General features: G+C 43.5%; 1 protein-coding gene across 4 annotated transcripts in view; it reads right to left on the minus strand.

The window, feature by feature from the left end:
- Positions 1-25,783, minus strand: part of dock4b (dedicator of cytokinesis 4b) — a gene marked incomplete at its 5' end in the record, with an annotated part of 98,724 nt that overhangs the window by 16,440 nt on the left and 56,501 nt on the right. For 2 of the 4 annotated variants that reach the window (XM_079183491.1, XM_079183492.1), the window contains 25 exons: positions 1,754-1,930; positions 2,975-3,061; positions 4,902-5,068; positions 7,222-7,363; positions 7,677-7,781; positions 8,004-8,090; positions 9,536-9,684; positions 10,182-10,275; positions 11,099-11,159; positions 11,279-11,374; positions 11,791-11,817; positions 13,073-13,158; positions 13,897-14,045; positions 14,694-14,752; positions 14,959-15,059; positions 15,515-15,590; positions 16,094-16,188; positions 17,265-17,363; positions 17,985-18,119; positions 19,588-19,724; positions 20,301-20,490; positions 22,654-22,824; positions 23,916-23,997; positions 24,929-25,029; positions 25,651-25,734. In XM_079183491.1, the coding sequence (XP_079039617.1) occupies positions 1,754-1,930; positions 2,975-3,061; positions 4,902-5,068; positions 7,222-7,363; positions 7,677-7,781; positions 8,004-8,090; positions 9,536-9,684; positions 10,182-10,275; positions 11,099-11,159; positions 11,279-11,374; positions 11,791-11,817; positions 13,073-13,158; positions 13,897-14,045; positions 14,694-14,752; positions 14,959-15,059; positions 15,515-15,590; positions 16,094-16,188; positions 17,265-17,363; positions 17,985-18,119; positions 19,588-19,724; positions 20,301-20,490; positions 22,654-22,824; positions 23,916-23,997; positions 24,929-25,029; positions 25,651-25,734 (2,757 nt within the window). Of the gene's footprint in view, positions 1-1,753; positions 1,931-2,974; positions 3,062-4,901; positions 5,069-7,221; positions 7,364-7,676; positions 7,782-8,003; positions 8,091-9,535; positions 9,685-10,181; positions 10,276-11,098; positions 11,160-11,278; positions 11,375-11,790; positions 11,818-13,072; positions 13,159-13,896; positions 14,046-14,693; positions 14,753-14,958; positions 15,060-15,514; positions 15,591-16,093; positions 16,189-17,264; positions 17,364-17,984; positions 18,120-19,572; positions 19,725-20,300; positions 20,491-22,653; positions 22,825-23,915; positions 23,998-24,928; positions 25,030-25,650; positions 25,735-25,783 lie in introns of all 4 variants that reach the window. The other 2 variants (XM_079183489.1, XM_079183490.1) reach the window with 2 other exon arrangements.

Here is a 25,783-nt window from a genome sequence, read left to right on the forward strand (position 1 = left end):
ATGAATGCATGAGACTATGAATCCTAAAATAAGGACAATTATTATTCCAGACAAACATCCCCGGATGGCCATCTTTATCAAGATAGCCTATATTAGTATGCACGGTTCATAATAGCACGTTACTCTTTAATTAAACCATGCAAAATGGATTGATTTCTTTTATTGCATAAATGTTATCACGCTCTTTACAAGCGATGTACTATAAAGAGCATATACATCAGCACCAAGGCAGAGGGGAAACTCCATCCAAGGACCTTTGCAAAAGGCAGCAAAAAAGAAATAAAAAAAATCAATAAGCGTCCTACGAATGATGGAACATTTTTGTCGGGCTGCAGGGAGTGAGTGCCATGGAGTAGCTCAGTTAATCATTAGAAAAGTCCAATTAGAGATGGAGCGCTAAGGGGAAGCGGGGCGGGGATAAATCAGACGGCATTCCCCCCACAAGGGTTTCAACTTAAACTGAAGCAATACATCTGAATATTAATAATGACAATCTCTCTTTCATTTGTAGCCGAGCAAACCTCTGCAGCTGTCAATCGGCATTACGCGGGGAAATCAATTGATTCGTGGCGCGTCTCTCCGTAAGGGCACTGCATGCGATGTTGTGCAAAGAAGAAGGAACGCTGTGTGTCGGCTGCAGAAGCAGCAGCCCCGTCTGTGTCCACCTCGTGATAAATAATAGAAATATGTTGTATTGTGCATGAAATAAAAATAAAAATTAAGGAAAGCTGGGGATCAATCTTTACTCAGAGAAATGCCAATTATACAATTATGTAGAGAAATAAATGCATGGTGTTGCCAACAGTGTATCAAAGTGAAGGGCTGCTCTATAAGTACATCAGAAGCCAATAATCAGTGAAATATGCTGTAATCTTTCTAACAAAATAATGGCAGTGAAGGTGGAAAGCACTTCAGCTGCCCTTGCGGCTCTGTCAAGTTTCCTACAAACCTTAATAGGCTACTTCTACACAGAAGCATGCTCTTCTGCACAAACCCAAGATGCACTCACAAACACAAACACACATACAAATACAGTAAATGCCCACACACACACACACACACACACACATTCATGCACAAAAATGAACCCCCACAAACGGGCTCCCAGTGGAAAAGGGTGGTTGCTATGCGACACGAGCAAGACAGTGAGTCCACTCAGTTTGTTGAGGGGTAAAAAGCATTTTTGGAAGCCATTCTCTTCAATTGAGCTCCTCCTGGTTGTGAAATTGCACGGTATTGTTACCCTGCTATTATTTACTGTCAAGGAGCTATCGGAGCGGCAGTAGATGCGAATGTTTGTCAACGGGATTGACCGTATTCCAGTTTTTCCTTCTATCAATCTGTGTGTGGGTCTGTTACCACTTCAGCGTATAATATAGCAGCTGCATACACACTCCCATCTCATCCATGCAGCCATCATTAGCCATTCATTTCGCTATACTCCTTCCTTTCCCTGCTCAATCTGCCATATTCTGACCTGACCCCGCTTTCTCCCCGCATCCATCCATCCATCCATCCCTGCATTACCCATCCACCTAATTTCCCCACTTCTACCCCTCCTGCTTCACCCGGCCATTCGTGTATCCACCCATCCATCTGTTCATCCACTCCTCCCTCCGCAAAACACCCTCTGTCCATGCGTCCCTCCACTAAAACCCACCTTCATGGATCATTAAGCCATATGTCATCGCTCCTAACTTCAGCCACGGTGTCAAAAACCCACCAAGCCTATCCTCCATCCGTCAATCCATACCTCTTGGTAGCGGGCCAGCCCTCCATTGACAGCGGCGTCGATGACCCCGTTGAGGCACATGGTGAGGGGGTTGATGTTCTGCATCTGCCGGCTCTGACACTGGGTGATCAATGTGCGCAGCTGTAAGTTCTTGTTCTCGATGACCTCGATGGCGTTCTCCAGCGGGCTCACCTCCACCTGCGAAAGGGGGATGTCGTAAATAAAATATAAAATCGTAATAACAAACTCCAGAGGGAAATGTATGAAAAATCATATCTTTAGCTGCCAACTACGTTTACCAGCTAGTTGCTCTCTTTGTCTGTCTATACTAGTCGCGCCCAGTGGATTTTGAAAGCTGCAGACGTTGACACTGATATATGCAGTCAGACTGAATCAAAACAGAGAAGTTGCTAACACCATGGTTTTCTCGATCTATCAATCAACTTGATAACAGCAGATTTAAGTATAAGGCACACACTGTATTATTCCAAACACACACACATTTAGTACATGGTCACTTTTCCGTTTACTCTTGGATACATTAAAAAAAAATGACTCCCTTTATCCTGCATTTCTCTCTTTTTCTTCCTCCGTCTCACACAAAGTTTAGTCCTCTCTGCTAATACAGCTTCTTCCAGTTCTGTATCATAAATGCTATTGCGCTGCATAACTATCGTAGAATAACACTGCTTTCACAATCCACCGTTTCAGACCGCGCTCGGCGGCTATTCACTAGAATATGTGCTTAGACCAACAGGGATACCGTGTCATGCTTTGCATACGCTGGAAAAATATCATTCAAAATCCTCCCACTCCTGAGAGATCTGAGAGAAGATCCAAGACAGAAAGCTTTTGAGGGGATTTACGTGGAGCGATGGACTCCTGCCAAATACGATAGTGATTTCAGGCACAAAAAAAAAATAAGTATTGGTAAAAAGCCCCGATACAAAAATCTATTTTAAAAATTGGACATTGGCAATCAAACCAACGCAATTAGATTCTTGGCACGACATCTAATCTATTCAATGGAGGAAATGAAATGTGTCCAATAGCCCGAAAGTCATGACACAGGTCATTATTGTTGTTCAATGAAACGTCTTAAATCAATACTTGGGTATTGGCCGGCAGTACTCGAAATTGCAACCTGCAAAATAAAAGTGTATTGCAGTGTCCCCTGTGTGAGATGCCTGTGTGTTGCAGTTATGTCTTCATGGTTATTTCATCAGAGGTGGTCACACTCACCAGCTCCCTCTTATCCACTTCAAACCAGCGGGAGATGCCCGGAAGACTCTGGACCAGAGTCAGGGTTGTCCTCTCCACCCACAGACTCTGCATTAACACACAACACATGCGAGGGTTAGCCGATTGCTGAACATGCCCGATGCACACATGCACTCTATCTCCGGCAGACGCCACAAAATGTAATTACGTATACATGGTTTGATGTACTGCTGCCAAACAGGAGCAGGTCAGATGTCACGTCTTATATCGCATATCATCATTCATGTTCCACCACTTACCCAGTCAGCCAGCATGCTCGTCAATAAACCAACATCCCACAAGGTTATTCTGACAGCATGTAAAAACTCCCAGCATTCACTGCAGGCTATTAACATAACGGATTCACGCCATGGTGGAGCACCCGCAGTAACGTTCACGCTATGTTTGTTGAAAACACATCGAGAGACGGGAACAACGGAAAGTAGTTGAACATTTACTGACATTTTAAAGATGACCTCATCAATCATTTACCGAAAAAACAAATCTTAATCGTGGTTCACTTACTTTCTCAGGCTTTTTTTGGTCAAGAATTAGCTTTCACTTTGAATACAAACAAAACTAAGAATCCCTCTGAGGCTGTATTTAGGGCACAGCAGTGCTTTTTGAGCTAAATTCTAACATTAGCAACAACATTTTGCCACGTTCACGTGTTAGTTTAGCATGTTAGCATGCTGAAATCTGCTAACTAGCACGAAACTAACTTATTATAAGTTTAGTTTAGAACCCAGTGTTTTGCTCAAGGACACTCCAGCAGAGGAGATGAGTGCTGACACGCAGTATCGATCCAGTGTCCTCAGTGTACCTGACGAAGGGCCTTCCGACTCACTACACAACCCGGCTGCCCTTTATTGATTTTCTGCGTTTTAAGGCTAAGAAACCCACCTGAACCTCTCTTGGAAAAACACAAACATGCATTACAGTTTAAGAGCGGGAAGTTGAAAAGTCTTGACCTTTTTTTGGAAACAATTGTGTTCTTTTGCAGATTCCTTTTCTACTTCATTACGGCTGATCACACCAAACTGGCTGCTGCACACTCTCGTCACCATGCAGAAGTGTATCATACGTTCTATTCCCGAGGGCCAGAGATGAGACATCCAGCCCTGATGGAAATGCGATATCGTAATTCAATTTGACCAAATAGCTTTGATGGAACGGAGATGAAATGACTCCATGGTGCGTGTGTGTACTAATATTGAATATTTATGAGCCTAATATCAGGGTCTATGCGGTGTGTTTATGTATGTGTTTGGAGTGTGTGCAGCTGTGTGGGTTTGCATGTGTGACTGAATCAGGCTGCCAAGACTTCATTCCGACTAAAACCTAAGTATAATTAGTGTGACGGGACACATGATGAATAAAACATGCGTTATACACGGGCTCATACGTGGGCGCAGGGTCAAACTATCATTATTTATGAAGCCTATGCTCGATGAACAAGGTAGAGAAGGAGGAAAATTAAGCTCTTTCACTTCGGTTTATTGCGAATGATCATAAATGTATAATTTTTTATTCTGAAATATATAAAAAAAATAAACTAGATATCTTACTCTTTATTTCTTAGCACATGACATTTTGCAGCTACTCCACAAGCTGTAAAAGGCTGCAATTTAATTATCTAACAGCTCGTGTTCGAGTGAAGAGTGGAGCTAATTACACAAATGCAGAGAAATGTCTGTCACATTGCCCTCTCACCGTGTGTGTGTGTGTGTGCGTGTGTGTGTGTGTGTGTGTGTGTGTGTGTGTGTGTGTGTGTGTGTGTGTGTGTGTGTGTGTGTGTGTGTGTGTGTGTGTTGTGCATGTGTGTCTACTTTTTCTGCTTTATGTGTCAATGTCCATCATCATCATCGTCATCTTTCCAGTGAATTCCTTGTTTTTCTCCCCTCCGTACCTTAAATTCATTCTCCTTGTCTTTGGTGCCCTTGTGAAAGGGTCGGTCATATCTGAACCTCCAGATGTGATTGAACTTGTAGAAGCTTTTGATGTTGTCAGGCACTCCGTCTCTCTGCAGAACATCCTGACTCTCTGGGATGGGGGTTACGGCATAGATCTGCAGGTCTGGAAGCACCGGAAGTTAAGGAAAGTGCAAGGGACAGCGCTGCGGACTAAAACTCAAAAGAATTCTTCAGTGACCGGAAAGAACATGGGAGACTGCAGATCACACAGTGGACAAGGACACACAGACACACACACACACACACACACACACACACACACACACACACACACACACACACACACACACACACACACACAGGTAGGCAGGCAGGCAGACAGGCAGGGGTTTACAGAGTGATTAAGTATGCGTCTTTGAGATAAGTACATCTTTCCTGAAATATATTTTGTTTCATTAGTCACACACACTTTTATCTGCATCCACATTGGAAACAATACCCTGCTACGGATATATTATAAGGGGCCAAAATATCCAATAAAACAATACCTGGACCTAAACCAAGGATGCCTCACAATATGACACATAAGTGCTAACATACGCCACGAACGTCATACACGTCATTACACAATCAGTGCACTCAAAAGAAGAACACAGTAAGAGAAGAAGAGCTAAACTGAGAAAAATCCGGAGAATAGAGGAGCAGGAAGTGATGCTGTGTTTGTCTGCGCTGCTCGGGGCTCACGGGAGACATATGAGTTGGGACAGCTAATGTACATACATTCATATGCATGAGTGTTTGCAACAAGGAAGTACAGATGGGGGGGGGGGGGACGATCTCAGAGACTCTATTGATTAGCGTGTGAGTAACACAGCGGTGTCCTAATTCAGTCAGACGATCCCTGTCCTTTATCAGTAAGGGAAGCACATACGAGCGAACGCATCACATGCATACATTACAACCACAAAGAATAGCAGAGTGTCTTAAACATGTGTCTCTGTCCTCCATCTGGCTTTCGAGTAGCGTTGCTCTCTAGAGTCACTGTGTCATTATGCCACTAAGTCTTTGCTTTTCTCTCCTTCTCCCTCTATATAGGCCAACAGTTGTCCCATACATCAGGGTGAATTATTAAAAAAAAGGCTCCCACATTGTGCAGCTGAATTTGAAACGAAGAGCACAGCTCTCAATGTGAGTCGGTGACTTGATTTATGTACGTTTGGTTGGTTTCAGAATTGGCTGCACAAAATGAAGCCAAACACAAACAAAAGGTGCGAGAGTCTCACAGGACTCTAAGCAGGCACAGACGTAATTTCATAGTCACATGTTCCACGCACCCCCTCCCATCGTGTGTGTCCGGAAATAAATATTTGGCGCTCTTTCAGTCTCTACGCAACGGCGCTGAGGTCTGCTCGGGAAATCTGTACGTTTCTATCGTACGTGTCAATGTCTGTGACAAGCCTGCTGAGATCTGCTCCAGAGCATCACATGAGCAGGGCCACACCGCCAAACCAAAATGTGTACTGTTGCAATAAATGGTTGCTGTGAACTGCTTTTAAAAGACTGACTTACTTAAAGTCATCTTTAGTATCATAAGATGTAATGTTGAACTCCTCTGTATTACACAGTGCATATGTATGGACGATTACAGCATCTTTTTTAGGAGAGTATGAACTGCAACTTTAGTTGAAAATGTGTATCTTTATGTTCCTACAACTGCCAAAAAATCAGAAGGTGGGCAGAAAGAAACCCCAAGGTAAAAAGGTCCTTGAGGCACCCGCTGCTGTTTTTAAGCTTATTGCACACAATGAAATGACTGAGGGACCCCAATGACTGTCGTATCAAGATTTCTATCATTTTAGAGCTTCTCTCATTATAGCCAGCAAGACGAAAAAAAAACCTTTTGAAATGCGGCCCTTTGTGCTTCAGGAAACGTGTCCATTGCGCATTTGACAGTGCTTTCTTGTATGAGATTTCGATAGACTGCATGTAATATTCAGAACAGTGTGTGTGTGTGTGTGTGTGTGTGTGTGTGTGTGTGTGTGTGTATATGTTTGTTCCTGGGAATGAGTCTTTGATAATGACAAGAAAGAGATTGCGAGAGATAGAAGGATAGCACGTGCCTCATTACAGGCAATTGCATGGATGTAAACACAAACTACGCTGCGTGGAAGCCTCCGTGTGTGTGTGTGTGTGCACATGTGTATCCATCCTGTGCTGTTTCCATTTTATTTATGCATTTCCGCACATTTGACTTGTGTCTGCTCAGCCACGCTTGCGGATGACTTTTGCATGCGCCTCTGTCTACAGAAAGGATACACTGCGCGTCCGCCTGGTATATGGTCTGGTCTGGCTGGTTGACATGCTGCATGGCGATGGCGTGGGGGAACTCGTTGAGCATCCGCTGCTGGAAAGCCTCCAGCCTCTCGTAGTCATGGCCGCGGCACACAAACTCTTTATTCTGCAGAGAAGGGGGGGGGGGGGGGGGGGGGGGGAAGAGCAGAACGCAGCGTGGGGTTAGCTTGACATCTAGTGGTCGCACATTGCAACTGCAGCTTCCAGCTGCAAACCACACAAAGGACATCTGTTACATCATTAAATGGCATTGAATAAGAGAGGCTGAATGTCACCTTACACTGGAGGAGTCTTACATAAGAAGAAGTTAATTCTTCCTGTAGGCCTCTTTCTTCTTTGGAGAGGGTAAACGTATGACTCTATTCAAAATGTTACAAAAGAGGGAATATGACAAAGAGGGAATATGGAGATTTCTTTACCCGTAAGAAGAAAGGAAACTTCTTTCCATAGAAACCCACTCGGAAAAATTCAGGTTCTAGTCTTTGCTGGTCCATGATCTTGTCATAGAGAGAGGCCTCCATCATCTGTCAATGGAAATAAATGACAATATTGATTTGGTGTGCAACCAATAAGGGGTTTGGTGAATTTGCAAAAGCATAATAGATGAATTATTAGGTCCACAATATGAATAAAAGTACTTCTTTCTCATTCCTAGTTTTCCCTATATCACCACATCATCACATGGAAAGACTTCAGCTAACAAAGCTTCTTCCGTCTCTACATCTTGTTCATTGTGGACAACTCACCCTCATCTTGCTCAGGTTCCTGTAGTCGTAGTAAGACTCGTATTGGTCAGCCAGCTCTCTGCACAGGATGATGCCGTTCTCCCAACACTGAAGACACAAAGACGCACACTTATTCATCCTCACGCTGACCCGTGTCCTGTCTCCAAAAGGAAGCAAATATAGAAAATATGAAGGAAGCTCATGATTGCCAGAGTGAATATGAATCGAGGGCTCATTGAAAGCCGCTCTGCAGTGGTGCTGCTAGGCTGCGGTCCCCCCACCGGATGGCACTGGTGAGTCGACAATATCGAGAGTCAGATCGTACCTCGTCATGCAGGTACACGCAGCACCCAGCCATCTTGCTAATTAAATGAAAAGCTTTCCTTTCCCGCTGCCTCCAGATCCCCGTGCGGCAGCAACCGGCAGATGGCAGAGCTCGTGAAAGTGAAGGGAAATTGGACTATGAGTAACGAGGGGAGCCGTTTTAATGATCCCGTAGAGTTATGTTATTTCATCAAGGAATGCTGATGTGGGTTGGTTTTTTGTGCCTGTGTGTGATTTCGGAGGGTTTCCATAATGGCACTTTTCCTACCCGAGAGGGCAGAACTGTGACAAAGGTAGTTAGGATGAAGAGATAAAATCAGCAGAGAGGAGTAGTTGGAGTAGGGTCACAGAAATGTCCTTCCTTGAGTAGCAGAAAGAAAGCCTGTGAACCACTTCTGAAATGCTGCTGCATCCTGAACCCGTTGAGCTCGCTTAAAAGCTGCCAATCTCACTGTTCATTCTTAATAGCTGCCTAAAAGCAACGCCACCAATGCCAGTCTCGCTTCACCCGTCACTCTCGCTGTCATCGCCTCCCACGATATGTCTGAAAAGGAACGTTGTGTAGGATACTGTGGGACGATATGGATCCTGCTTTAATTACAGCCGCCAGAGATTCGTCTGATTAAACCGAGGACGTGTTGATGCCTCGAGTCGTTGTCACAGTTCACTACAGGTAGAAGTGAAATCTCTGACCACAAAGTGAGACGTATTTTTGTAGCTCTGTACAGCTTACAGCTCGGCCTTCTTATGAGGGGGATTTCATTTCATGTGAATGACAGGCGGGGGGGGGGAACTCCAGTTCTCTCACCCTCCACCCTCCGAGTATTAATGTTTAATGTTGAAGCTTATGAGCTTAAATTCCATGTATTAATGGCTGGTATGCATTTATTCGAAATTACCGTTAATAATATGGCTGTGCTTCTTTGTCAGTGCCAGGTATGAGTTGGAGTTACATTTTACAATATGCATGAGAAGCCATGCAGTGTTTAGAACAGTGTTTCTTCGTTTTGGTATCTTCTAAAAACAGAGCTTATTTTTCCTATACAAAATCTGATTAAGGAGGCCGGAGCTTTACATTTTGTCATGATGTTTCTTTACATTAAAAGGGTTCAGAGGATATTAGCTTGTAGATTCCAACATATCTTTTAAGCTCCACGTAACTGTCTTTATGTACCCATGAAAAAGCTACAGTGTGCCACACAAAAGGGCTGAAGAGTGAGAAAGCCTACCTTCCCCCTGTCGAAGTTCTGGACGATAGTGAGGTGCAGATACTCCTTTCTTTGCCACTCGCTCTGCATGGGGTAGTTGAGGAACTCTCTGAGCGGCCTTTCTGACCATTCCAGTAACTCGTCGTACAGCAGCAGGGTGTACGATGCCTCTGTGGCACGCACAAACACACACAAACAGTCGGGAGATTTAATGCTTATTATTCAGGAAATACATGAGGATGCAGTGCTGCCACGACAACAAGAGGACAGGACAGTAAGCGGGGTTTCCCCCGAGTATTTACAAATCTGATAGGTCAAGTCTCGTCTATCTTTTACATACAAAAGAGCTCAAACACCCAATTAACAGGTTGTCCTCTTGACTTGGCATAGAATGCATTTTATAATAGGATGTATTTTAAATCTTTTAATTAATTGGCTGATTTTTTACACCAAAATAGGCAATATTATCATGATCTATTGGGAGACACCAAGCAATTCTACGTAAAATCAGACATTCAGCATCCCTATATAGCCAGACTGGAGTGAATCAGGCTCCTTAATCGTCAAATATGTAACTATTCGGGGTCTCGTACAGCAGGATCACAATAGTGTATCAATCACACATGTAAACACACACTGTATGATAGAGTCGCTCCCTTAGACGTACCTGTGTAGTTTTGTGCTTTAAAGTGCAGGTCGTACAGTTTGTGGATGTAGCGGATGTACATCTCCTCTTTGTTGAGCTCAGTTTTGTAGAAGTTCTGGCGGGGGCCGGAGGTGGTTCAGAGATGTTTAGGGACAAAGGAATCACAAGAGAGAGAGAGAGAGAGAGAGAGAGAGAGAGAGAGAGAGAGAGAGAGAGAGAAAGAGGGGAGATTGAGAAAATTATAGAGAGAGTTGGAGATGAACATGAGGAGAACTTTTTAAAAAGTGACAGATTGTTCTATGGTAGAGGCGGTGCAACAATATATTTCAGTGACTTCTGATCCGTCTGCCTACACACCCGGGAACTCTTACAGATGGCTGCAGTTGCGTAAGGAAAACCTAGTAGGCAGAAGGGCTTGACAATAGAAACAATAGAGTTTTGTAATGTCTATGAGTCAACGACATGAAATACACTTTTCACACCATTAAACAGCAAACGCACAACTATAAAAAAAATAAAATAAAAATGAGGTTTAACAACCTGAACTGAAGAAATCAACTAGTATACATATCACATAGTTTGATTTTTAATCAACAAAAGGGTGGAACTTCACAAGACTCTTAATAGCAACAGATTAGGGCAGATTAAACACATTAAGTATGATTACTATGCTCATACATTCTGCTCTCTTTAGCGCAAATGAAGATTGCTCCAATACTTTTGGATGGAAAACCTACGGAAAAAACTCAAGCCATTATTAAAAAGTCTTAAACTTTATGCAAATATACCTTAAAAACACTTATTTTTGTTGTTGCCAAGAGTTGGTTAAGCCTAGCTGAACATAAAAAGTGGAAGCGGGGTGCAAACAGCTAGTCTGGTCCCCCAGAGGATGCCTTTAGACAACAATTGTGTTGAAGATATGGTTGACTGCTGCTCACCAGTAAACTGACGGTACATCCAATCTTTTTTCCATCCACTTCTCCCAGCTTCATACAATCCCTGTGATAGAAACATCATAAGACATGCAAAGCTATGATTAAAAAAGAAATAATAATCACAAATTCAAATTGATGAAGCATGTTTGCATGTGTCGGAGAGTGTACGGGCGCACTCTTCACCTATAGTCCAGCAACCTCTCCATTAAGCGAGTGACGGTAGCGATCAGGGAGATGCCGCTCTCCCTCCAGGTCTCCCTCTCAATCTTCTTCAGCAGGCTGGAGGACAAGATAGAGAGATGTTGAGATCAAAAGAGACAAGAGATAAAAAAAGAAAAAAGAGAGAGGAAATGGGAAAGGAAAGGTGGCGGAGGAGGAGGAGGGGGGGAGGGTAAAGGAGGAAGAAATTACTAGAAAAAGAAAAGGAGGCGAAGCCAAGACGAAATCAATCCCAGTCACACCAGTATCACCTATGCTTACTGGCCTGCCTGTGAGTTAACCATAGAAAACACCCACAAAAAATCACACTAGCTGATATACTGTTTTGCCAGCTAAATAGATCTTTTTTTAATTGGTTGGTTATCTCGACTTGACAAACAATAATGCTCAAACAGCTTTAGGCTGAAGTTACACCCCTCCCCGCTGTTCCCCCTCACACAGACGACACAGAGAGAACATAGAGGAGAGCGTCTTACCTAGGGTACGGACCAAACAGAGGAATTCTAGTCCAGGCGGGAAGCATAGGCGGAATAAATTAATATTAATACGATTAATATCAGCGCACACTCACACGGGTTAGTTAAGGGGTTAGCGGGGTTAGTATGAGGAAAACAAACTAAAACATTAAATCATTTAAGCAAGAAAAGTAGGCTAAAATCATAAACATAAGCATTGAATAGTTGCATTTAAATAATAATGATCCCGAATGCATAATTATATCATATTGCACAATATAGATTCGACATATCTTCATAATATGCAGTGATATCACACTGTTTTCTGTGATGTTTCACACATAAATATGGTGGGAAAGAGAATGATTGACTATGAAAGACAACGGGACAGCTACAGGAGATGAATATTGATCAAATCCATCTATGTGATAGTAAGCTCAACGTACAATGTGTGTGAACCAGAAGAAATGGCTTCACATAATGCAATAATGTTGTTTGGCAGCTACGTTGAAATGTGGGGCCAAATATAGTAGTCCTTTGTGAAGGTGGACACAAAAATATGAGTAGGCAAAAAGTGAAGCAGGGATACACACACACACACACACACACACACTAACACACAGACACACACACATTAGCGTGAGCACATACGCTAAGCATGCAGGAGCACAGACCTGAGATACAAGGACAGAGTGGACGAGGAGCGGCCACAGAGGAGGTGTGAGTGAAGATGAAGGTGAATACTGATCACTTACCTCTCTTTATTATTCTATCAACAAGGAACTACCCACTGCTTATTCTTTAATACTAATCATGGGTTTGTAAAAAAAGAACATTTTTCATATTGACCGCATGTTCTTTAATCTATCCGTCAGCTTTACACATTTAACGGTTCTTTAATTCAGGTGAACAAGCGTTCCCCTGAGCATTAATGCTGTTATCTGTGCGGTTTGGGTTAAAAAGCTCATTTTCAAAGCAGAGTACATGTCCACTTTCAGATAAAGCGGCCACTTACTGAGGCAAACGAGCTGCGAGCTGCAGCGGCATCATTTAGGCCATTGGACTCAATAAACAGCTACTTCGTCTGTTAGTGGAAGTGTCCTGGTATCCTGAACTGCCATCTTTATTTAAGCATTTACTGTGATTTTACTGATGGTTCTTTGAGTGGCTCTGAGTGGCCCCCTGATCCAATCCCCTTTTCCTTTAAAATCCAAGCTAATTAGACAAATTGTAAGTAAGTGTGCACCCATGCGCCCCACTTCTCTATATTTTCAGTTACTGTCTGCTCCCGTCTCTAACTCACATGCTGTTGAAGAGCTCCCTGTACGTCTCGTCTCCTTTGCCCTCAGACATCAGGCTGTCCAGCTTGTCGATCAGCTTGGCCTCCACCTGTGAAGACAAAAAAAAAAAAAGGGAAACGGTTCACTCTCAAAGGGGGCAGCCAGTTCAAACGATATTGATAAAATGGCCGAGGAGGAGGAGGAGAACACGGGTGGTTTCAAATCACGTCACGTCAAAGTCAGTCACGTGTCAAAGCAACAGCCTCCGACATGTTATCACTTTTATGACGAATTCTTGCATTCATGAAAACCATCACCAGAGTGCAAGATGGCGGAGGAAAGAAATACCTTATCCTACCCGTCAGTTACTCTAGTCAGATACATACAGGATTTATTGTGGACCACATCTCCACTGTGATTGGCATCACCACTCACCTATTACTGTACACAGCAATATCATTTTACATTTAATACATTTATGTGTTATCTAGAGTTATTTTTTTACCTTTGCGAAAATTGAAATAGTGTCTTCTATTATAAACAAATGACCTAAAAGCTTGGCAGCTCGCATTACTATAGATACATTGTTACCTTTACAAAGTAGCTAGCTAAGCTACACTGTGGCTCACAATAAAATATGTTCATATTTGCAGCTCTGGTGATTTGATGATGAGGATGTTAAATAAACATCACAAGTTCAAATCATTATTTTGAGCAAAATGAACACGCTATTAACAAAACCATTGTGAGATGACCCTTTGATGACAGAGCGCATGCATGTAAGGGTTAAACTTGAAATTAAATATCAGTTTCAGGACAGTTCACGTCTCTTTAAGGACCGTTATACCTGTTTGAAGTTGCCGCTGCGTCTCTGCTCCCAGTCCATCATGTCGTGGAAGATGGGGATCATGACATTCCTCAGATCGGGCTGAGGCACCAGCGTCACCTCCAGGAACGGACCGATCATCGCCGGGATGAAGTTCAACTTGTGTTCCCCTGGAGGAGAGACAGAAGTCACCGCAGAGGTTAGGCTCTCACTTTGTGCCCGATGACGGCGTATTATTCATTTCAGAGGCAATTTGGCCGACTTTCGAGCACTGCACTCTAACCAAATTGATGCAGTATTTTGAATAATAACCACAGCGTCTGTGTTACTTAGAAATGCATTAGTGTCAGTGGGGACCCTTCAATTCATGTTGACATCAAATACAGCAAACAATAAAGTGACTTGAAAAATGTATTTCAAATTGGGCAAAAACAGACTTTAATACACATAAAAACATCAGACATCATAATAAAAAACACAATATGTGCACAGATGCATCACAAACTCGGAGCAGAACAAAAGGTTGAGAGCGCCCGTTTGGTTGCCATGGTTACAAATAGTTGTTGGCATAAAGAAAAAATAGGCTGAGAGTGTTTTTTTTTTTTTTTAGAGTACCGATCAGCTCAAGAACACTACTTTTGCTTCTGTAGAGGAATAAATATGGAGATATTTTACAGACATGTTCTACAAACCTGCTGCTGGACTGGAAGACAGACAGTTGCCTTTTTACAATAATAGTTAAATGTTACAGAGTCTCTAAATTTAAGAATAAAACAGTCCATGTGAACCACGTGCATTGCAATGTTTTATCATCTTACCTAAATTCTGCCACATGCTGAAGATCTCACAGCCCATCATCACCCTCATGTCTCCATACCTGCATGATAGCATGTCATTGTCAAATACCAAGAGAAGCAGTGAGAACAGCATGTTAAGTAGTCATTATACTGCATGTGGCCTGCAGTATCCTTTGTGTGTGAGCAGGATAGGATGGCTCGTTACAGCCAGGCCATCCTAACACGTGCAGCAGAAAGAACGCAGGGTGCGTGCACACGCGTTTTGCAAAAACAACCAGAAACTCACTTTTCCAGAATCCTCTTCCTCTTGGAGGGAGAGAAGGACTCCAGCTGAAGACAGGGCTGGTTGATAAATATTACAGACAGATAGAAGTACGAGTCCCACACCTGAAAATGACAGCAAACAAATTGCATCGTGTCAACGGCTGTGCAAAGAAAAAACGCCCTTCTCCAACATGAGGCAAAAAAAACAAGACAATTTTCCACAGGTAGTTTTTAGCGGCACGTTGGACAGCAACAGCTGTTCATTTCAGTCACAAATAAAGTGGAGTATCCTTTAAACACATTCATTCCAGCTAATTCTATAGTCTGCCATAGTCTGCCTTGTCACTAACGGTATTAGCTCTGATTTATGTCTGTGTCTCTGTGAAGGCTTTTGTTTTGAAACAAAAATAAATAAATGAATGCCTGTATATATGTTTGTCCGTGTGTGTAGGTGTGAGGCTGTTTGATATTGAAACAGCTCTGTAGTACTCTAGCACTGCTCAGATCTACCTACACACACACACACACACACACACACACACACACACACACACACACACATCCACAGAGCCCCTTACCTTGTAGTCAAACTTGTCATTGAGGAAGTTCTTCCTCAGAGCGTCAGAAAGGTAGAGGACAGTTGTGATGATGACACTTAAAGAACACGAGAAAGAGACGAGGAGTTCGAGAGGGCTGCTGTGTTAGAGTCTGTTCACCTTGAACAATTGACATGCTATTCAAACGGCCCATTTGTAGAGTGATGAAGTAAAGAGACATTTGCAATTACGTCCCATAATAATGAGGTTCAAATATATAATAAAGTTGTGCTCTGGTATGTGCCTTTCGACTAGAAACACATAGGCCTTCATGGTTAGGTAGATACAAGCATGTCATTAAACTTAATGTGTTCAGATCACCTATGCACTACATTTGATCATGTCTTTCAAAGATATTAAGATGCATCGAGGTTCCACTACTTTCTGGTTCAATACTGATATGTAGGACCACGTAATAAAGAGACATCGCATCGACCTGTTTAAAAAGGAGACCGCCGAGAGGTGGAACACGCCGTCAGCGGAGAGAGACGGGGCTCTACACGCACTGTTAGGCGGATGAAAGCCGCGTCTATGTGTGCACATTCGCGCGTGCGGCCTTACTTGTTGGTCACCAACCGCATGACGGTCCAGTCCTTCGAAAACATTTCCGGTCGGATTAGGATCCTGAAGACCGTGAAGATCTGAAGAAGAAAGTCCTGGCACACACAAACACACAGAGAACATGTCGTCATTGGACACTCAAATCCATTGGGGTTCAGGCTTCGTGCTGTATTTAAAAACAGTTGCTGCATCTCTGAATGGAGCTGAAACATTAAAAATCAAGCTCTATTGTTCACTCAATTAGAATTTCAGACATCTATTGATCATTGTCAGGTGTTTGGGTTTAAGGAGAAACAGAGATGTTCCACACAAATGTACCACTGTTTACATGCCACATGCTTAAATCTGAGGCTTAGTGCGGAATCAAATGCAGTGGATGTACGTCTCTCTCCATGGTGCTGAAACTATGAAATCCAGCGTCTCTCTCGGTTTAAATCCACTTTAGTTTATCGTCACATCTCAATTTGCCGTTTTTCCAATGATTGCCCAATGTCTTCCGGCCACTTACTTTGGATACTTGCGATTGAAGTACCGGAAATAAAGCATGGAAATTGTGCTCTCAAGCTAACAAGATCATATTACCTCTCTGCCTTTTCTGGCATTCTGCCAATTGACATTTCTCACTGGGATGAACTTGTGACCTCGTTAACTTTTTGTCCTGCGTTCCCGGCTCTCTGCTCCTTTTTCATTTTGGATCTTGCCCCTGCTGACCTTGCAGTAGAGCTCCCTTACATGTGCACATTCGCAAATGTGCACATGTAAGCACACAGAGACGAAAATACGTACATGAAATGTATGTACATATATATATTTATGTGCATACATTTCAGTCTGCAAGTGCAGTGAATGAGTGAGTCACTTGTTGGAAAGTTAGCGAGAGCGATGACTCAAAGAGGGCAGGGAGACAGACTAGAATGTCAAATCCAAAAAAACAACATGAATACGGTAATTCTTCTCTCCCTCTCTGCCCAATATTCCCATGCCAATACACACATAGGTCAAGTATCGACAGAATATGAAGCAATGCGGATAGAAAGCGATAAATATAGGAATAGGGATTTGGTGTGGTCTCAGTGAGGGTTGGGAGAGGGAAGGAATCCACTGCCACAAACAGATGGAGAGAGAGGGAGAGAGAGAGAGAGAGAGAGGGTGATTGATGTGGTGGTCTTACCCTCAGGTTGTCTTTGCTGCTGAACGCCTGCAGCAGCTGCTGGTAGTGTCCGTCACTCATCTGTCGCAGAAGCGCCAACAAACATGCCACAAACTCCCCCTGACAGGACGGAACACACCGAGATATATAAAAAGAGAGAAAACATCGTGCCGTCTTCAGTTTGGATATAACCAGGATTATCTTCAGGGCTGCTCTAAATTGGTAAATAAATGAGCTATTGCGGTTCTAAACATGTATGTAGAAAGTAGTCGCGCAGGACGCATTGCAATGTCAACGCTGCACTATGGCGCTTTTACAAAGGCTGGTCCTTTTATATCTTTATATCAGGAGAGAGGAAAGGAAGCACTTTGTAATATTGCATTTGCAGAATAGCCTTTATTAACCTCTATTGGCAACCGGTGAGAATTGCAGCAACATTAGTGGAGCTCTTATTACAAGTGGAACAAGCCCGCCTTGAGTCTCCATCATCATCACACAATGATGATGATGATGATGATGATGATGATGGGGATCTCATTATTATTCCCCTTTCGCTCTGTGTTGTATTATAAATCTTAATTATTGTTCGTCATTAATGTTAATCATGTTGGCGGAATTATAGACACAGCAGCAACTCAATTATAAATCTGTAACTACTCCTGCACATTTTGTGAAGTCCCAAAACACACACACACACACACACACACACACACACACACTGTACTGGTAAAACAAACATACAGTGACATCCTGGAACTGTAGTCTCATGGCAGGTCCAGCAGGCTGGGGCCGGTTGCTAATTTCCAGGATGGTTCTCAGTAAAACTCCCAGCAGGCTCTCGACAATTAGCTCCACCTCTTCTGAGACCACCGGCTCCTACACAAAGGACGAAACACTTGCACATGAATTACAGGCAAAAGCATAACTCTACTTTCACTTAATTAGCACACACACAAGAAAAGAAAGAGCACTCGTTAAGTGAATCTCGAAGGTCAGGGTTATCCTTAAATTCAAAGACATTGCTCTCTCAAAGTTACCTGGATGTTGGTTTTCCTGACTAATTTGCATTCCACTTCTGTTGGCACAAGATTGAACCATGACGGACATGATGTCACTCCTCGCCCTATAATCTTACTTTCACCGCAGTTTTTAATGAGTCTTGGACAAGTATGTTTGGGGACTAATGAGAAGTTTCAAGGCTAAGAGCGACATTTTGAAAGAGGAGAATGGAAAAATCATAAAAGAAGATGGAATACAAAAGGAGAGAGAGAGACAGTGAAAGATGAAAAGCAACTACAAGAGAGTGGAGGATAAACTGGTGTGTGTGTTTGTGTCTGTGCGCTTGTTTTTGTGTACATGTTTGTGTGTGTCCACCTCCCTCTAGTCTCCCCTGACAAGACAGACAGGTCTTGGACAGAGCGATAATGAGAAGGAGCTTCAGACTGGCACATTGGCTGCCACTGCTGTCACTTCCCTTTAGATGTGCCACCAGTCTCTGTGTGTGTGCACGTGTGTGTGTGTGTGTGCACGTGTGTGTGTGTATTGTCTGTATGTGTGTGTCCTACTGAGCTCCTTTACCACTAGCTGCCCCTCTGGCAGCAAACAGTCCAAGTCAGGCAACCCAAGGTGCCACACACACACACACACACACACACACACACACACACACACACACACACACACACACACACACACACACACACACACACACACACACACACACACACACACACACACACACACACACACACACACACACACACACACACACACACACACACTTCAAAGTGACTGCCATTTCGACAATGCCCATTGCTAAATTGATGGAGCTCATTACTGAACCGCACGGCTGCCAATGTCCTTGTTACAAAGACTAATTGACCATACACACAACAAAGCAATCTGCTATTGCAATGTATTGGCGAGGAAATTGTCTTAAGACTAATTCCTCAAGCTTCGACTTCCTTTAAAGTTATTTCCAGTTATTATGGTGCTAATTCCCTTGTTGCTAATTCTCTTGTATAGTCTTGTAGAATAGGAAGGGGAATTCATTTTAACAATGCTGGATAATGTCTAGGAATAAAGTCACTTCATCCACAATAAAAAATAAATCTTAGTCAAATTACTCTTTTTTTTTATCTTGCAAAGTAGTTTTATTCGACAATATGCTGATTTGTTGAAGTTGAATTTCTACAGCTGCCACTACGGTTAACACGCAGGACAGCTTAAAGGAAGAGTTCAACATCTCAGGATACTCATAATTGTTTTTTTGCCGAAATCATCATTTAAGGATGAGGTGGGCTTGTCCAGTTTAACGGTCACCAGTTACCTCACTAATACTCACCGCGGTGCCGTTCTCCTCCTTCTTGATGAGTGAGAGCATGCTGGTGAGGATGCGAGCACATATGACCAGGTCTCTCTGCTCCTGCATGTGTGCCTGAAGGACGCGGAGCACCACCGGCAACAGGATGCACCGCGACTCTGCAACACACACACACACACCGTTGTCATACATCAAAGACATAATGATATATAAGGGGAGAACACAACAGAGACCAAAAGGGGAAAACACACCGATCTTCTGCGGCTGCATTAGTTTTGCCTTCACCAGAGCGCAATGTTTCTTACATTCTAAATAAATGCATCTGTATGTAATTCTTTGTGTAGCCTTAATGGGATGTTTTCTTGCTACGTGTAGCCTTTGGGAGCATGCTGGGAATAACACATTGACTGTAATGTGCTTCAGTGTAAAGCCTTCATTAAGAACACTGTAATGGCCTGGAGTAAAGTGCACTGTGGGTTACATTAGCCAAGGTGTGTTGTCAAATGAATGCACTGCAGGAGTGCACAACCAATCAGTATAATACGGACTAATATAGCCTGTTTGTACATGATGCAGCTTGTTAAAATCTGTGCTGTGTGCTTTCCTGCGTTCGTAATCTGTATTTGTGCTATTTGCTCACGAATGTTTTTTGTGCTGGGGTTTCAGTGCGTCTACAAGCTTTAGTTATGTCTGCATACCGAACTGTGCATCTGTTTGTGTGAACAAATCTTTACCGGGGTTAGTGTAAAGCTGGCTTTCCACCGTCTTGGCAATGCACTGCAACTTGACAGCCTCCAGGCAGTCGGCGTGGACAGCTGTGGGCAGGCTGCCCAGCGTCTCCCTGACGAAGCCGGCCACCTCCCGCACTGTGAAGATCTTCAACAGCTCGCCGTAAACTGCTGGGAACGTGCGCAGGAACACCGCCTGGAGAGAACAGGTCCAATCACTAGGAGGCACTATGAATCCATCGTCAAAACGTTTATTTTTTAAAGGCTGGAATCACGTATTCAAACTGCAAATCGTACTGAACAGCATTTCAAGATATGAACATGCATGTTTTATATGTAAAGTCAATACATTCTCCACTAAATCAGCATTACAAAATGTATATTTAATCTCATAAAGGGGCCTCTACGCTCAAGGTGATGGGGGAAAATAACACATTTTCAGTACCTCGGGGCTTTGGATAAAAGAGTTCATCACACAAGATTAAGTTGTCTGAGGAAATGCAACCTTAACACAACACTCGTTGCAGTTATACTGGTCTGTTGGAAAAGGTAAATATCGGCTATAGTGCAGTGAATCACTGGCCTAGACTGGATTTGTCGTCAGGCCGTCAGGGATTACGTGGATTCAATTTGAGGGCCACTCCAGGGGGATTGCTGTCTGCCTGTTGCTCGTTTGCAGCCCTCGGTCTGATGCTCTGTCTTCCTGTCAAGTTCTGTCAGATTCTCGCCGCACAATTGAAAAATGAAGATTGCTAAAAATCCAGAGGGGTGAGTCACCCGTGTGTCCCTTTTGTTTCTTTTTACGTTCATATTTCCAGCAAAGCCTGGCAGAAGATAGACGGCATTTTTCAGCAACACCTTGCTTCACTGTCACGGGTGTTTACCTTTGAGAAAAGAGCAGTTCAGCCGGAGCAAAAAAGAAGTTCCATAGTATTGCTACTTATTGCCGGCTCCTTGGTGGCGGTAGCTAATTCAGAGGGTTTCTCTGCTGTCACGGGGTCTACACTCAGACAGGAGTCACAGAAGATTGATATACTGCACACCAGTCATAACTCAACTATGTTCGGATTACATTGTGTCTTTAATTGCTCTGTACATGACATATTTGGAACACAATAAGAGAAACCACTTGTTCCCGTAACGCAATTGTTCCCCAAGGCAAATTCCATCCGTGCCGAAACATCGCTTGACAATTAAAAATAAATTACACAATACTCAGACACGGTCTCCAGTATTGATGGAACAGCATCCCTTTGAGTGTTCGTTGCTCTAAACATCACATGCCGAGTCGTCCTGTGATGAAAACTATAACGCACATATCCGGTTACAGGTGCTGAAATATGTGCAAATGGATTTGCTTGTTTGTGTGCCAGGATGTCAACTTGGATCAGCATTAGCCCGGCCTGCATCTTCCCACAGCCACTGTTGTGTTGAGAATACCGATTAGCCCGAGATCAGGAGTCAGTGGAGGGATGAAGTGGAGCTTTCCAGACGGCATGAAGAGGGCATAACTGGAATAGCTAATGTTACACTCGTTCCCGTGGCCTCGGAGTGAGGTGAAATAATTACAAAGTGACTGGAGGGTTTAAAACAAGATCGTTGGTTTCTTGAGTAGATTGTTATAATTGATCAAATGAGCTGTGAAAAGAAAACCTAATGGAGTAATTGAAAAGATTTCTCCCAAATGCTAGAACAGAACGCATGTTGAGGTGAGGGCACATGGGTGAGGCAAACAAGGCGATAAAGAAAACTAATTATGAGCATACTTAGGGGAATTAATACACATTTAGATGCTTGTCCAACTTGAGTGCTGAGAGCAACCTGGTTGATTAAAAGAGTACATGACTTAAATGGACTAAAGAGAATACAAACCAGAAAAACAAAAGACGATAGGGAATAAGGGGAGACGGCAGAGGAATAGGAATAGGAAACAGATCCCCACACGGGTTCTACAGTAGAAACAAATGCAGGTATATCCCTCGCTCCAAGCGTGCAGATATACACACAAAACCACACAAGCAGCTGTTTCTGGTGTGTAATTAGGATTATCTTTGGCATCTTTAGCTTTGTTTGTTTTGGTTTGCTTGTTGGAAATCAGCGAAGGCGGCTGCCCTGCTGTGCAGACCTCCCAGCGGAAATGGGAAAGTTGCAACAGAAATTTCTATTCAGACTCCACACCCTCACCCTGTGGCGGCGTGAAATTCAATTACAGACAATTTCTAACCGATCACAACTGCATTAACAGGAGCCGCCCCCCCCCCCCAAGACAGAAAAAACACAAAGTAACTGAAGTTCCACATTCACATATGTGCACACAACGATGCTCATGACTTCAGACGCACAACACACACACACACACCTGTGTTTGTGCAACCGGACTGGTGCTTTTGTTTTCCTGTGAGAGGAAGAAGCGGATGGACATGAAGAGCTCGTGGATGCAGACTCGGAACTCCTCCTCATTCTGGCCTCCCGTGGCCAATGAGAAGAGCCGGCGAGACTGGATAATGTACTTGAAGATGTACTCGCTGGCCTGGAGGATAGAAAGAAAAACAGTCGTTTATCATCTGTTCTGTGAGGAATAAGCCAAGAAAGTCAGACCTCCCCTCCAGCGGAAATGAGTAAAGAATGATGTGACATTTCATTTTGCCCCTGATGCATATCATCCATTTATCTGAAAGCCAATAGTGGTGTTCACTTTTGTTTAAATGTTACCTACAACTTTGATAAAGGATTTTTTAAGTCATTTATGAAGCAAAAATGCCCGAAAGATGTGCTTTGCTTTAGCTTTTCTCTATTTTATATCTTCTTTACTCGAATATTTATGTTTCAGACGAGTGATCAGTCTGAGCACCTCATCTTGGGCTCTTGTGGTAGGTATCATTTTAGTTATTGAAAAAAGAATTGTCAGATTGACTAATAATGAAAGACATAATTAGATGTGGCCCTATAGTGTACACAGTTGTAATCACACAGATAACCAGGAACAGTGACCTCCTTTTCTGCTCCAAAATGAAACCTGTCCAAAAAGATTTGCTCTAAAACAAAAACTAATAAAAGACATCCTGTGGATCACTCAGACAGACAACCCTTGCAAAAAACATCTGCGGTGCATCGCTCATTTATAATTGACTGCATGACACAGTAACACTTTACGTCTGTTGAAGAATGTCCTGCGTGAATGACAAATGGGAAACCACAGCACAGAAGCCACAACGTACTCCTCCTCCGACGACGGCGGCGCATCTGCACGAGTCATTAGAATATTGTGATGTCGATTCCCAACACCAGAGGCACTGCATTTTCTGCTGATTAAAATTGCATGCGGCGTAATAGCGTGAGGAGGGGAATAACGATTGGCGGCGCGTTGTGTCCTCTGCTAATGGCGGGGAGGGGGGATAATTAGGAGGAGTGGCAGCAAGAGGGAGCAAGTTTATTCATTTGCATTCCTGCATGCATCTGTGTTTGATGGTGTTATTGTATAAATATTTGTGACCGTGTGTCCTTTGAAAACATCACTCCGGCTGCCTGTCGCGCGTGTCCTGTGTGTGTGTGTGTGTGTGTGTGTGTGTGTGTGTGTGTGTGTGTGTGTGCACGTGTGCGTCCTCGAAGCAGATGCCTCACCTTGAGCACCTGCTGTATGTGGTCCTGATGCTCGGCGTCGACGATGCGGTCCACGTACCACTTCAGCACTTTGATCAGGTCCCTAGAGAAAACACAGAGGCACACACAGTATCACCACTCACCCCCAGCGACATCGCACGTTGCTTCCCTCACTGGATTTAGCAAATAAAGATGAGGCAATGCAGTGTTTTTGCAATTAAACAATGTTTTTGAATCAATTTCAGAGAAAATGACTCGCTCTTCAGAAATACTGCCTATTCAAATGTTGCAGTCTTAGGATGATGGGCAAATTCAATAAAAACCTTTTGTCGTTTGCTCCACGTTTTAAAATCGGTGTTTAGAATTAAATTAAATTAAAAATGGAGGCATCGTCTTTGTGAAACAATAAGCTGGTGACAAAGAAGTTTGGATTGCTGAATGAGAAAAGTTTTCTCAGTCTAATCAGGACTGGACGACATCTTGGTTCCCTATTAATAACTTCAGATCGCGACAACAATGTCTGTGTTAACTAATTAAGGGGTGACACTTTGGATGAAACAGTATCACAGGTAAAGGAGTCTAAAGCAGATGGATGCGGCAGCAGGATTCCGTGTGGGTGCGTTGCAAAAGAGAAGAAGAAGAAGACACACCAACACATTATCTTAGCAGGTACAGAGAGTGTGAAGAAGACAGCCGGTGAGAACAGCAGGTTGTGAATGTGTGCGTCTTGAGTGTGTGTGTACGCATGTGACAGACATAGGAGAGGAAACGAGGGAGGCAGGAAGCAAAAGTGAGCCCATTTTCACATTTCACTTCATGTCAGCCAGGGGGCACCCTGAGCATTTCATTCACACTCCTGTTGACTCTATTCGCAGCACAGAGCTGAGCAGAGCTGCCTCTCAGCGCTGACGCATGTCGGCCTCTCTGATTGCACTGCGATACATTATGTCATTATGAACACAATACGTGGGTAAGGCCGCATTGCGGCCTCGAACAGCAACACCTCGAGAAGCGGAGGCTGAAACGTCGTGTACCTGTAGGACAAAGCTCCGGCAAAGTGGCTCTCGATGTAGGTGTCCATGACTGGCTTGAAGTGCTGGAATTTGCTGTCTTGGAGCAAGTTGATGATATGGACCTGGAAATAAACACAGAAGATGTATTGCAAAAAAAAAAGTAGTATCATATAAAAATGACCACATGCACACAGATATCTAAAAATAAAACAAAACAACCAAACTAAAGACTATTTTGACAGTGGCTGCAGCATTTATTCCATGCTTCCCTTTGTGTGCAGGTTTCTTGTGAAATGCGCTGAATTTGTCCGACCACAGAAGATTAAGTCCACGTGTCAGACTTGCTGGATTGATCTCAAAAACCACAAAACCTGATGGCTGCACCGGCCCGCTAGACCTTTTCATCATTGATAACGCCACGCTGAGAGGAGAAAGCTCGTGCATGTGTCAGTGTGAGAGAGTGATGTCGAGAGAGGGACACGCAAACAAAGAGAGTCGGAGAGAGATCGATCGGGGGGGGGGGGGGGGGGGGGGGGCCTTGCTCTATCAGCGCAGTGCAGCGTGACCAGGGGAAGATTGGTTCGGCGAGCTCTGTGGCGTCGCATCACTCCATCTTTCTCCGCCAGAAAGTTTGTGTTTGTGTTTTTTTTTTTTGTGTGTGTGTGATTGACTCAAACACTATGACTTTGTGCTTGACACATGAAGGAGGAAAGGAGAATAAAGAGTCATTACAACTTGCTTACCAGAGAATCGAACACCTTGAGCCCGTATCTCTGGGAGCTTTCATCCAGAATACCAAAGAGAGTGTCCAGGGTGTCCTGTAGAAACTGTACAAAAGGGAGTTTGTATGTGTGAGCGGCAGCTTTAAATTGACTG

This window comes from Pholis gunnellus (assembly GCF_910591455.1).
Source record: "Pholis gunnellus genome assembly, chromosome: 22".
NCBI classification, from domain to species: Eukaryota; Metazoa; Chordata; class Actinopteri; order Perciformes; family Pholidae; genus Pholis; species Pholis gunnellus.